The sequence below is a fragment of the Myxine glutinosa genome, chromosome 4 (assembly GCF_964187855.1).
Source record: "Myxine glutinosa chromosome 4, kmMyxGlut1.1, whole genome shotgun sequence".
Classification (NCBI taxonomy): domain Eukaryota; kingdom Metazoa; phylum Chordata; class Myxini; order Myxiniformes; family Myxinidae; genus Myxine; species Myxine glutinosa.
In genome coordinates, this window is record NC_136264.1 from 63,793,512 (window position 1) to 63,808,679 (window position 15,168).

General features: G+C 40.6%; 1 protein-coding gene across 6 annotated transcripts in view; it reads right to left on the minus strand.

The window, feature by feature from the left end:
• Window positions 1-15,168, minus strand: part of LOC137424701 (calcium/calmodulin-dependent protein kinase type II subunit alpha) — a 314,922-nt gene that overhangs the window by 43,979 nt on the left and 255,775 nt on the right. For all 6 annotated transcript variants that reach the window (XM_078775810.1, XM_068112436.2, XM_068112435.2 and 3 more), the window contains 2 exons: window positions 14,535-14,583; window positions 13,178-13,253 (listed from right to left, as the gene is read on the minus strand). In XM_078775810.1, coding sequence (XP_078631936.1) covers window positions 13,178-13,253; window positions 14,535-14,583 — 125 coding nt within the window. The remainder of the gene's footprint in view (window positions 1-13,177; window positions 13,254-14,534; window positions 14,584-15,168) is intronic.

Sequence of the window (15,168 nt, forward strand, 5' to 3'; positions counted from 1 at the left end):
GTAGAATGATTGCACTAACTTGGAAAAGAACTTTCAAGCCCTATGGGATAAATTGGGTATTACAAGCGATGGAGTTTCAAAATTTAGCATGATTGAAGGAATTTTACAGTCTTATTTCAGGAGTTTTACGAAATTTATATTGCCAAGAGATTTGGGTACTATTAAAAGAAAAATGATGAGATATTTTTCCCAAAGAACTTTAATATCTGCCATCCATTTTGGCTGTCTCACGAATGAAGGATGAGTTGCCTTTAGTGGTTGCAAAGAAAATTTGTGGAGACCAGGCAAAATGGGGAAATATGTCAGATATGACCCTAGGACAGGACGGTGATTCATCAATTGACATGAGGTACGAACCAGAGGTGACGACCGATGAGATTCGATCTCAGTCAATGGATGGACCTGTCCTGACATCATTGGGGAAAGGGCTTATGCAAGGAGTCATCCAAAATGATTAATTTGATTTATTGATGAATATTGATGAATTAATTGAAATTGAATAATTGATTGAATTGTTGATTGATTGAATCTAATTGATTGAATTTAATTGAATAAATCTAACTGAATAAATTGAACTGAATAAATTGAATTGAATATATTGATTGTTTGATTGATGAAAATGCGGTCTCAAGAAAGAAGCTTGGATATCTTTGTGAGATATTATCAATGTGAAGACAACCTTGGAAAATTGAGCAAGGTGGTGAGTTTATATACAGATATATATGTGCGGTTACCATTGTGTGATTTCCCCGTCAACAGAGCGGACACCTGAGGATTCACCCATTTCATACTGACCCTCTGGCTCATCTGCAAATACTGATCTGTGAGATTGGATTGTGCAAAAGCCACAGGTGAGGGAGATTCTCTGGAAATCACCGTTTGAACAGGTGGAGAGATCCTTCCTGGAGGTACGAGTGAAGCTTTAGAGGAACAAACTACAACACATCCAACGCTACTTTGATAAAAGGCAGAATGGGAAATGGAGCCTGCAAGAATACACAAGGACAACCAGAGATTCCACAAAAAGGTACTTGTACACATCATATGTACGACCGTTATGGTGCCGAAGCTATAAGGCAGGTCGAGAATTGGTATTTGTGGACAAAGGGACATGATGAGGAGTTTCCAAGAGATGGTACATTTGAGCGAAGTCGATTGGAAAGATTAGAACAAAGATTGAAAGCCAGAAAGAGACAGAATCTAATGGTAGACTGGCTTGCATTCCATCTTTGGGATGGTGAATCCAGACAACGGGAACAGCAAGAACGGATAACGGATCTAGAACTTAAAATAAAAAGGATACAGGATACAGTGGAGGAGACAAATGCACAACTGCCCTCGAAATTAGGAATGAAAGTGACAGTTGTCCCATCTGATTTCCAGTTGTCTCCCCAAAAAGGACGGTACAGAGAATTTTTTCGTGTTTCAGGAGATAACGAGAGATTGCAGTGGCAACTCAGGGATGTAGAGATGCAGCCCAGCAATACAAGTGCACAGGTGCACAGCCCAGGCAACGACAGAAACCGGTGTTTCAAGTGTGGACGGATGGGACATTGGAAAAGAGGATGTCCGTATACCAAAAGGAAGACAAGTTAATAGGGTAAACCAAGATCAAGGGTACCAGTGCTGACCGATACCTCAGACAATGATTAGGCCTTCATTGCGACAAATCCCAAATGACGATTGGCCTCAACAAATTAGATTACTGGACAAACATGAATAACTGTCGATGATTCTTGGGTCTGAAAAGTTTTCGGAGCAAGAATTATTCATTTTTTCTTTTGCTTGTAAGCAAATTAGTAATTAATTGATCAAATGCCGAAATTGGATCTTTTATGTTGGGCACACAATTTTAAATTTACAAAGTTGGAACAATTGCTTTGCAAATTTTTGAAACCAAGTGACAAGAGTCACATGATGATCAGGTGGGAATTTCGGACTAGTGTTCCGCATGATTGATAGGTCAGTGGTCGACTGACATGCAAATGGGTGTGTAGTCAAATTGGATAAATTATGGTGGGAACTGAAAGGGTAATTTCAATGTGACATCATAGGGGTTTTCTAAAAAAAAACAAAAAAAAACTTTTTGGTCCATTTGCGTATTAGCATTTATAAAATTGAAGGACAAATTTTATGAAAAATGAAATAAAACTGACACCCAACCTGATCTGTAAATAATGGTTCCAACGCAAACAAATATGCATAATGCATGCGTGTGTGTGTGTTTTGTGTATCAATGTTTGTGTTTGTTGTTTTTGTTTTTGTGTATCAATCTTACAAGATTGTTGACACCGACAGTGTGCCTTGTCTGAAGGAAAATAGATAGTTCCATGGGGATGGGATCGCATATCGAGAGAATTCGTAAAATAAAAAAAATAAAATAATAGAAATATAATTTGATTATAAAAAATTATCACTTTTGTCAAGGGAGATGGAGAATAAAGATTTGATTTGCTGAGTTATGAGCAGCTATTCATTAATAGTAAAAATTGGGAGTAATCTTGGGATTCCATTGTGATCGAATTTATATGAGAATCAAAGCTATTTATGGATATGAGCTTCATTAAAAAAATGTGGGAGTACAAAATTAGCCAAATTTAGGAGAGGTCTTACACTGACTTCCCAGAGTACTCTGCTCACGGATTTTTATATATATAAACTTGAATTTTATCAGCATATAAATTGTGCTGTATGTATGGATGTGGTTTAGGCATAGATGATATGGGAAAATAGTAAAGAAAATTTTGCTGGTTTGAACTATTGTGAGTTTTCAGTTCTGGAGTTCAAACAAAGTCACTGGTTAACAGATGAGAAAGGATAGTAAATAAATTATTCGATGCTGGGCAAATTAAGTACGATATTACTAAGACTTATGAGAGCTATTGTTCTTCCTTACAGCAGTGGAAAATTATTGGAAAAAAATTAGATCCAACATAATGAATCTATAAAAGAATGTGATAGGGATAATATCCTCAATTTGTACTAATTATTTGATTGTGGGTAAAGGAATTAATTTATCGTAGTGGATTGTTAACAGCAGCCTGAAAATGTCCTGAGAGTGTGCATCCATGTAATCAGAAATCCCAGATTTGTTTTTACAAACAACATTTTGGTAGAGGTCTTGTGTGGACGAACACTTCCTTGGTAGATAAAAAACGGTACTGCATGCTGGCAGCCACTTTTGCGGCCAGTTAGGCCAAACAAATTGAGAGGAAATTGTAGTTAAATACGTAAGTTACACATGGCTATTTGAAAAAAGGTGAGATGGGAAACATTTTTCGAAGGTTTATTAAAGTGTTATAATATGACATGTGGCAAGGCAAACTATTGGATGGGAAAATTAGATCTGGCTATAGAATAAATTTATTGACCCCTTGAAGTTAATTCTTCGAATCATTGTTTCACTGGCATTTTTGTTCAAATTGGAAATAGTTTGGTAGAGCTTTGGTTAAAACCTTTGGTTGCGGTATCTTGGAATGAAATGATAAACCATAGGAGATTGATAAGAATAGAAACGAATATGGACCCAAAATAGAAAGTTGGATTCATGCCTCTCATTGCAAGCAAGCACATGGGGCTAAGGTGGACGATCCCACAGAAAATGAGGCTGCACCTAGCAGCCCAGCAGAACATTCAGTGGCAGATAAATGATAGTCGTGATTTACAGTCATTTGAATTACATTTTAACACCCCTTGCATTGATAAACATTACATTTTCAACATGTGATATTCCTACTTGGGATAGTGACATTTATTTGCCTACATGACATACAATTACCTGCTGATATTAATACAACATGAGTGAAAAATGTATCACAACTACACTCATGATCAGGGGATTGAGTTCAACCCCGGGAGATAGGGGGATCAGGGTAAGACAAATAATCTGATTTATGTTACATATTAAGGGATTTTCTTTATTTACCTTTTAGGAAGCTTGTTAGTTTGGTATATAATGTTGAATGTCATCAACATATAATTATGTCATAGGTATGAATATATACAAGGAGTAGCAGACTTGTTTGTTGGTTTAGTAGTTATATTGGCAATTGTTTTAGTGGTGGCTTGCTTGAAAGCCTTAGTGACGGTGTATTTGAATAAGGTAACCAACAACACGATGATAACGCATGAAGTGACAAATGAGGAAAGAAATGTGGAACCAGAAAAGGAAGACTTTTATGGCGGCATAAATACTGAGATTAAAAGATTAAATCAAGTGATGTTGCAAATGAATACAGTAGAATTAAGATAATGGCATAACAACAATGTTATGAGTTGTGTCAAGTACAATATCAGTGAACTCATATCACCACGAGTGACACACTGTTAGAAAAAAAAAAAAAGGAAAAAGAAAAGTGGAGAGGAATTATGGTAATAATACATTATGCTTAATTTGTTGGTTTGGGAAATTTTTTGTTTGGAATTAGATATTCCTGTTTGTGATTGTAATCATATACAATTTATTTTCTTAGAGTAGTGCTAAAATACCTGCACAAGCTAATTTTTGAACTATATTAACCTGAAAGCAATTGTGGATGCTATTCTTAGTTTAGTAGTGAAATACATACCTGATTGAATATTATTTGTGTGACGCATATAAATGAATATAACTTTTTGAATGTTGTAAGGCAAAACAACAAATTGTTGAATGTGAAACTGTCGGAAGATATACATGATTATGCTGATTTCATGGTAAGATGTACCCTATCTGATTCAGTGTGTGTGGAAAGCAGATTCAGATGTGACTGAGCATAAGGATAAGACGAGATCACATTTTGAAGGGAGTGCTAACGGAATTGGGAAGAAGTTCGAGAAAGAAAATTTGTGGCTAAAAAATGAAGTTAATCGTGGCATACACCCTCTTTCTCAAAGAATGATGAAGACATTCTCCCGTGTAACTTGGAGATGAATGCTTACCTTCACCAAGGAAATTTATGTGACCATTTGCCTGGATCACACTGCAACATATGAAAGAAAGGCGATCACTTACTCTTGTTCGAAGGCTTCGAACATTCATCACATCAGAAGTTGCAGGACAACGACATTTTACCTGCAACCTCTGTGAAATGCGGGGACATATGTTATTACTTCACCAACTTCCGGGGAGCCAGCATGGAGCTGCAAACCAATGGCTGTGCCTTTTCACAACAGCTGTGCACGATTTTGCAGGCCACTCCTGGTATGGACCATGAATGACCTGAACACCATGGCTCCAACATCATTGTGGATGCATCCGGCATCCCTGTTCCACATCTTGCTGGCCAATCAACGTCACACCAATACTTGCTGCCCACTCACAATGAGGGAGGAGGCAAGTCGACTACAACTGGGTGAAGGCCTTGTTCAGGAATTACAATGGTTTACAGAAAAAAGTGGCAAGAATGCTACAAGGAGAGCAGGGTCAGTCTATGACTCCGCAATGTTACCACAACAGCGAAATCCTACACAAAGTAGTGCAGGAGCTATGAAGACATTAGGAGAAAATGTTTCATACCTGAATTCAAACACAAGTGATCAGCCCTTCCTTTCAAACAAAGTCAACATTTGTGTGGAGGCAAACGTTTTTGCCAGATGGTGCAGATGCTTTACAAAACTTGAAAATGAAGTGAAATTGTTGTATCTTGGTGATGGTGAAGTGTTGTTTTGAAAATATATTTGTGATGCAAATGCAATAGATTGAACAATATGGAAGGAGTCAATGACCAACGAAATGTTTTGTGATTCTTGCAGGATGACGGTGTATGCCTAAGGGAATTTGATTACCAAAGTTATGATTATTTACTTATACTCGTAATGATGTTTACTTGCAGTGATTGATTATTTACTTATACTTGTAATGATGTTTACTTGCAGTGATTGATTATTTACTTATACTTGTAATGATGTTTACTTGTAGTGATTGACTGTTTACTTATATTGATGTTTAGATTAATGGTTAATATAAACAAAAACAAAAAGATGAGGGAATTGTGGAAGTGTAACTCAGTGTAACTTATTGATTAAAGACTGGTAACGATTTCGTAAATGGATGCCAAGAATGTGCACGCACATGGTAATCTCTTGTCCACCTGGTCACAGCCCCTGGCTGGAGCACCCCCCTATCGTTTGGTAAACGGAACTCGCAGCAGGAGGGGAGCGAGCTGATGCCAGGACTCGGTGCATGCATGACCTCGGGGCATTAGCGGAGAAAGGATTAACATTCAGCGGACAGGGGATTAACTCCAGTTTGTCCATATAAACCAGAGCAAACGTTGAGTCAAGGAGACTTGTGACCAGAAGCTCTGACCGACGGAACGGACGAGCACTCATCATCAGACCCTCTGCCCGACGGGAGTGGCGGAGGAACATCGGCCGAACGAGAAGGACCATGCGAAAAGAGTTAACCTGGTCCATTGAATTAAGCGGTATTATTTGGTAATGGAATGAAGTGAATAACCAGTTAATAAACCAGACCTTTTGTAAAACCTGTGTCCGGTCATTGGAGTCTTGAGTCTCCCCTACTACTTCCACCACAGTCCCCATGACAATCTTCTCCATTTTGCCCTATTTTCTGCATCTCCCCTTGTTAAACCCCTTGCCCGTCCTCTACTTCCTTCTACATTCATTTCCATCACTCTTCTCAACCAGTCACTTTCATCCTTCCTCAACACATGACCAAACCATCTCAAACTGTTTCTCTTCACAGCATCAATCACAGGCTCTATTCCCATCATCTTTCGCAATTCATCATTTGTCTTCCTCTCTCTCAACGATACTCTGCACATCCATCGAACCATTCGCATTTCCACCCTTTCCAGCCTTCGTTGCTGCTCTACGTTCATTACCCATGTCTCGGTGTCTCGCTCCCATAAATCATAACACTTCTCACACATGCAGCATACACCTTTCCCTTCAGCTTCAACGACACTCCCCTCCTCGTCAGCACGCCACTCAGTTCCCGAAACTTCTTCCATGCACATCTCACTCGAGCAACCGTTGCCGAGTCTGATCCACCTTCTCCATTCAGCATGTCTCCTAGGTAACAAAATGTTTTCACACCTTCCAGCTTCACGCTGTCTCCAAGATCCAACTCAACATTTCCACCATCTGCAGCTCCCTCTGTGCACACCTTACAACTTGAATGTAGCTGCCACACTGGTTAATGACCCTCTCAAACCACAACATTTTTGATGAACCCACTCAGTGCACATTGTACATGGAATGGAATTCACTCCGACACCCTTCCTGCACACAGCACACGGCCACTTCCCAGTTCTTTCCACCTCACCACATGCTTTACCACTTGCCATCAACTTCGTTTTTCCGATATTCACCTTCAGACCTTTTGTCTCCATACATTTCTTCCACTTGTTCATCTTCTCCTTCAGTCCATCCAGACTTTCTGCAATCAACACCAGATCATCTGCATACAACAACTCCCATGGTAAACCCTCCTTCACGTTCCGAGCCAGCACCTCCATCACAGCTACAAATAGTAGTGGACTTGGTACCGACACCTGATGCACTCCCACCTTCACCTCAAACTCACCACTGTTCCCGTCCTTCGTCCTTACAGCTGTGCGCGCTCTTTTGTACATTGCCATCACGACTCTGATCAACCATTCCTCCACTCCTAACTTCCTCAATGCCCATGTCACTACTTCACGTGGAACCCTATCGATTGCTTTCTCCAGATCAACAAACACAAGAAACAACTTTTTCCTCTTCTCCATGTACTTCTCCTGCAACTGCCTCACAATAAAAAGCGCATCTGTCGTTCCTCTTCCTGGCATAAATCTAAACTGCATTTCGTCAATCTTCACTTTCTTCCTTATCCTCCTCTCCAACACCCTTTCCAATACCTTCATTCCATGCTCCAATAACTTTATCGCTCGATACGAGCCACAGTCCAGAGGGTCACCTTTCCCCTTGTATAGAGGGACGAGGGTACTCAGTTCCCAATCCACTGGAATGCAGCCTTCTTTCACCACCAGATTACAGATCTCTGTCATTCTCTTCACACCCAAATTTCCCGCTGCCTTCAACATATCTCCCACAACTCCTGTTGGCCCTCCCACTATTCTACTCTTCATTGCTTTTATCGCTTCCTCAACTGCCTTCTCGGTTATATTCTCTGCCGGTCATAAAACTGGGTTACTCTCTGTGTTGCCATCCCATTCATTCTCTGCATTCAACAGTATTTCCATATATCTCTTCCATCTTCCTTTAATTCCATCTGGGTCCACAACGATTTGTCCCACTTCATCCTTCAAGCAACTCACCCCCATCACATCACACCTCTCTTTCGCTATCTGCTTTGCAATCCTGAATACCGCTCTCTGACCCTCTTCCAAATCCAAGCGTTCTCCGAACATTTTCCTACATGCCTCCTGCGCCTTTGCTACCTCTTTCTTTGCAGCCTTCTTGGCTGCCTTATAACTTTCATGCTCTGCTGTTTCTGCTCCCGTACCCTTCACCTTCTGCCACTCCTTGAACTTCTTCCTCTTCTCGTCAATCTTCTTTCCAACTTCATCGGCAATGGACAGATCAATTGGCCCTATTTCCCTGCCTCGTGTATAATTGTGAATCTTGGTAGTTCAATTGGTAGCTCGTGTCAATTGGTAGCTCCCTAACACAGCCAGAAAGCTGATAATGATCAAGAGAACATGATTTGAGGAGCCAAGGAGAGCTGAATAAGAGCAGGAAATGTTGGAGGGGAATGTTGGTCCAATCAAGTCTGTGTATGAGCCAATGAGCCATGAGGAGTAATGCGAGTTCAGAATCCAACATATCAGATACAACCTGCAGTGTTGTAAAGGGATTGGCTGCACCATGGGAAGTAGTTTGAGGGCCTTAATCGTATCATAAGCAGACCTTCATAATATCATTGCAGCATATCTTGATAATACACTATTCTGTCAGTCTCTGCTCATCAGTTTGGCTTCTAACTAACCAGGTCGTTCCACCTTTGATATGCTTCTTCAACTGTGTCTGCAATAACGAATGGATGCCCTCCATCTTAGACACAAGGTCAGGGTAATGTTCTTGGATATTTTTGTGTATTCCATACTGTATGGCACCTTACAATGTTTTTCAAAGCCAGCTGGAATTATATCTGCCACATATGAGGCAAAGACCTGGTGTTGTGAGGAAAATAGGAAGTTGCTATTGTCTGGAGGGGCCTCATATGCATTGTCATCACAGTGGAGAACATGGCAGAATACACACAAAAAGACTCCTGCAGACAGGGACATGGATCCAGAGATATTTCATAGGGATTGATAGGGATAAAACGGGCACAGGGCTATGAGAAACACTAACAAGAGTGTTGACTCTGACAAAGTGGTTTTTAGAAATAAAGGAATTGAGTGATTGAAAGGATTTGGAATTGAATGATTTCATTGAAAATTGAAATTGAAAAAAAATGTTTAAATTGGAATTGAATGAATTGGAATGAAAAACCATGAAAGGAATTGAGTGATTCAAGGATATCATATGAGAGAAAGCTTTATGTTATTGAGATGACATCTGGAGATGAGGCGTTCATATGTGTTGCGTGATCCATGGATTATAGAGCAGAGAATTCCCATTATAATGGACTGAAGAGAAAAGTTGGAGAGCGAATAGATGAGTGGTAGTTTTGGGGCATGGATAAACATGAGAGCTGGAGATGCAGAAGCAAATCAGAGAGCAATGAGAAGGAAGTGTTTGATTCATGTGTCTGCATTTCCTACAATGCAATTTCCATTCCTGAAGACTCAAATGTAGCAATATAGTCTCATATACAATGGCTAAAGTGTAGAGCTGGTCTATTACATGCTTGAAGAAGGGAGACATTGCATCTGGGTGATGGATTGTTTTTAGCGGGTTTATTTACCGCTCTGGAATAGCCTGGTGTTGACTTAGCGGTTAGGGTGCCGGCTTGGGATCCTAGGATCCTGGGTTTGAATCCTGGTTGATCGCTGAATTAACACCAGGAGGGTTGACTCAGCCTGTCATCCTTCCGAGGTCCACAAATTGAGTACCGGTTCACTGGTAATTCCCTGTGTGTCGCAAAATGCGACTAACAGGGTTGGCGGCAGGAAGGGCATCCGACCATAAAAGATTGCTTCAAAAAGGGGGCCAAGGTGCCCGAAAAAGGCCAACCCCTGCTCAGCGGGGAAAAATGGCCTCTAAAGGTGGTTCTTCATATACCGCTCTGGAATGGAGAAGGGAAAACCATTGTATAATGTATAATGAAATTCTTGTATAATGAAAAAATGTTGGGTTGGTCTGTTGTGCATTCCCATCTGAACCCCTGGCTCATGATGAGAGGAAACCCAGGTTCAAACCATGTGTATTTTTCATTGTCGACCCATCTCCATGTACATGTGTTCTGCTGTCACTATAATGTCACTAATACCTTTGTCTTTCATGAAATCTATGTATAAGCTCCACCAGCAGTCTTATACAGCATCAATGTTAAAAATAACATTTACCCAACTTCACTGCTCGATGTGATACGAAGTGATTTGCCAGAACAATGCAGATCTTTGTTTGTCATTTCTTTCTCATTGGCTGTAAATTCTCCATTTTGACATTCTTGCTTTTATCATCTGCTGTGTCCTTATAACGATGTCGTTTTTTTTGGTTGTTTGAGTCCTTTGATCAGGAGCATTTCATACTCATGCTGAGCTTTCCTGATATAATTGATTCATTTTGCTAAAACAGTATTTTCCCAGTCCTCATAATTGCCCTTCATGGTTGAGAAATTATAATCAACTTGCAAAACAATGTTGATATCACGAGCAAATTCCATTTCCAAGAGCAAATTCTAACCTTGTTATCCACCCCAAATCCACCTCGTTCAAATTCCGTTTTCTTTCCTCAAAGTCCTTGTAGAGTCCATCTTGTTTATCCCATGAACTCTGCCCCTGCTCTTTCCCTTCCACAGATCTCCTAATGTCCCTGTTCCCTACTGTTGTTGTACTTCCCTCTCTCTCCCCATCTCGTCTCCCACTCCCATTATTATATGGTATATGTGTTAGCTTTTACATGAGCCTCGACCTAGTATACAAAAATTAAATTTAAAAAAGAATATTAACTTTATTGCTCTGCTTCAGTATCCATGACTGGCCATTGGTTATCGAAAACTTCTCTGAGTTAAGAGTAGCTCTGATGGGAATAACCTGCATCTGTTGAATGTCAAAGTACACCTCATATTAAAACGGGCAAATAATAATAATTGGCCAATGCGGATTGTGGAGATATAACTCCCTGCACAATTATTTTTTTAAACAGCTAAATTACTACACCCTCAAACTTTTTCTGAAATTGCTTCATCTGCCCACAGTTTCTCAAGAAAATCCAAGAATCCATGCAGCCAATTATTACATTTATGGCATCGCCAGAGGCCAAACTGTTGGGAAAAAAAGAAAACCTCTGCAAATGCAAATAACCATAATTCCAGTAACAAAGGAGACATAACCAGAATGTATATTAACAGTGGCTTTATTTCATAATTTTACTTTGTCTTTAATAATCAATTTAAGATTCTAAACCTGATAGCATTTTTAAATGCAAAAAATGAACTGACTGTAGAATGGAGAGTTGTTTTATTTTTCAGCAAGGCAGATAAAACGAGCAAGCAACAAGCTGTGTCTCGGTGTCTCGGTACCCTCACGTGTTTATTAATTATTATTTTATCACGATCGGTCATTGGTTTCAAAAGCGCTAATTACATGCATTGGGGCCAAAAAGCCTAAACACAATTTCAAAATCAACCATCACATAACTCAAAGCTCCTCATTCGCCAGAGCTGTGTTCTGCCAAGAAGGACACAATAAGGTATGCATGGAAAGCACAAGACACCGAGTTAGCAAAGACAAAAGGTGTGGGTAAATAAGCAGCCTCTTCTTACCAGGAGTTCAAGATAACAAACAACAAATAAACTACTCAATGGGAAGCCACAGAAATATCCGAAATGGGTAGTGGAAGCAACCACTCCCACTCATCCATCCCCATCCCCCTCCCCACACCACACAGTCTGATGAGAGAGAGAGAGAGAGAGAGAGAGAGAGAGAGAGAGAGAGAGAGAGAGAGAGAGAGAGAGAGAGAAAGAGAGAGAGAGAAAGAGAGAGAGAGAAAGAGAGAGAGAGAAAGAGAGAGAGAGAGACAGAGAGAGAAAGAGAGAGAGAAAGAGAAAGGCAGTCGATTTTTATTTTTTTTATTTTTTTTTGTATACAAAGTCGAGGCTCGTGTAAGAGCTAACGCATTCAACACAAAAAAAGACAAACAGACACATAAAACATAAAATGAACGGAGCGGGTGACAAGAGGGGCAGAGAGAGGGAAACACACAAACACAACAGTAGAGAGCAGGGAGATGTGTGGGAGGGAGAGGGCTTGGGGGGAGGAGGCGTGGGAAGGGGAGGGGGAGGGAGCGGGGGGGGGGGGATTGATTGACATCATTAATTTCTGTTAGTATAGTAATGGTGTGTGTATGTGTGTGTGTGTGTGTGTGTGTGTGTGTGTCACATGTGTGTGTCACATAGATTTATGCGCTATTAAAAGATTAACTCGCCACCCCTCATCCATGACAGCCTCCACCACGGTTATATCAGAACAAACTGATTTGTCACACGGTCACGGATTGTTTAACCCCAACATGGGGCCATTCAAAATTCCGAAATGTTATTTTATTTAGGCAGACATGTACTGTGCATGCTGACAGGTTTGATTTAGCTCTACTTATAATTCTTATTAGACATTGATTCGATTTTTTGAGGTCCCTCATTGTAACACTCAACCCAAACAAAGCCACTAGAAATCTGACGTAACAAACCCAGGCACTGCATAATCAGCAGAGGCCTACAGGCCTGATGTCTTATAAGCCCATCAGAAAAACCACGATTGCGACCATATTATTTTGTCTGGGTCTGGGTCATGGTGGGTTGAGTCAAGAGACAAATGTGGGTGGGGTCTGGCAGCTGTCCGACCAATGGGTGCACATGACAAAAATCGATCCCCAACAACAACAACCACATGGAGCTCTTGTCGACCTGCGACATCGTACACCAGATCCAATGTCAGATATGTGTAAAAGCCAAAGCAATGAGATCACCAAAGGAGCAACTTGTGAGCTATCTTTACAATGTTCAGAGGTTTGTAACAAATTAGAGTCAATTTCATGTGTTATATGATCTGCAGGTCCTACTTACGTGTATGCTTCAAAGTCTCCATGGTTCATGGCCTCGATGAGTTGCTCTGTGGCCTTGATGATCTCTTGCCTACGGGCTATGTAGAAGGAGGTGATCATCACTTGAGTTTGTTACAACTAAGGATACATCATCTATTGAACAGACAAAAAGTGTCAGCTCTATACTTGAACAAAAAACGAAATGTGGTGTTTTAAATTTTAATACTGTCAATATAGAACTAATAAAATGGGGTATATGAAGCTATAATCGGATTTTCAACCAGAAAGCTAAACGACAGATTTTATCACGTGTAAGATTATGACATCTTCCTCTCTTGCCCTTCATAAGTGGTGAGGCCGAATGGTAGCAAACTTCTGTCCTGCCCTGACCATGATACTCTTCCACTTCCCTCTGTCTCAGCCAATTATCTCCACTCTCCAACCACCCCCATCTTATTGATATCCCTCCTCACACAATCTTTCCATTTCAGCCACAGCCTACCTCTTTCCTTCTACTTCGCTCCCTCAACCTATCCTCTTGCTTTGCCATTCTCTCTTCCCCCATCCGCACCAAGTGTCCAGCCCATCTCAGTTTGTATTTCACCAATCTCCCGGTGAAGCTCATCTGCACACCAATCTCCTCCCTCAGTTCATCCATTCTCCTTCTATCCACCCTCTTCACTCCCACAATTCTCCTGACCCAGTTGTTCTTACAAACCTGCAGCCTCTTTTATCTCTCTGTCACTGCCACCGTCATCAGACTGTAAAGGTACACATGACATCAGAACATTCCCTTTCAATTTACTTCGTATTTTTCTGCCTGCCATTACACCCTCCTCCACGCATTCATACCCATCTGAATCCTCCACATCTATGCCTCTGACCTCCCATCCGCAGTCACTATTCACCCCAGATACTCAAACCTATTTCCTTGCCTGATCTCCATTTCCATTATCTGCTGCCCAACACACATCACCTCAGTCTTCTCCATACTCATCTTCTTTAGCCCATGTTTCCAGAATGCCTCCCTCCTTCCGCTCCCCCTAAAACTCCTGCTTCTCTGCTTACTCTCCAACACAACAGCCAGATTGTCCGCATGCAACGTCCTCCCCAGAATACCTTTCATGTTTACCAGCTCCATCACCATGATAAACATGAGTGGACTGACAGAGTTTCCCTGCCTCAAAACCGATGTTCACACTGAATTCCTCTGACATCCCAGGACCAACCAAACTCTTCCCTTCGTTCCATTGTACATACCTTCCACCAACCTAACTTCTGCTTCCGGCACTCCCATCAATCTCAGTGACTACAAAACAATATTTGATAAAACGTTTTTGCATGCAGTGTTCAGACTATAAGCAACGTCCAAACCTCACCTTTCACATCTTCGTCCTCCAGAGTGGTATTGCTGCTATCAGTGGACTCCTGTGTGTAATATGAATATATTACAAACAGCTTTATAATTCAGAAGTGTGATTCCAGAGCAATTACAACTTATTCCAGTATTTCTCACAATAAAAAAACAAATCAGAAACAATTTGCCAAGAAGCAATTAATAAGTCCCTCCTCCAACTTATCCTGTCAAAATTGTTTTTGATATACAATGTGTATATTTGGTAATTAAGGACATTCCAGGAAGCACTTAGACAAACAAAATGGATGGTACACAGGGTTTTGAGGAAGGCAATGAAGGTCAGACAGGGATACACAGTTGTTGAATATTACTTGATAGGACCTGAGCAGTAACCTCAAGGTTACTTTGTCTCTGCTGAACCATTTTCACACCAGATTGTTTTGCAATTTGGTGTTATATAACGAAAACAATCTATACCTGGTATAAAAAGGAAGCTTTACATTTACAGATACAGCTGATTTTGAAAAGGTTGTTGTTTACCACTCTTCCTCGTGAGCCTTGCTAGATCTTGTATGTATAAAAAGTATTTAATTTCATTAAAGGAATCATCATTACATATTTACTGCTAAAACAACACAGATGAAAAGCCTGGGGGC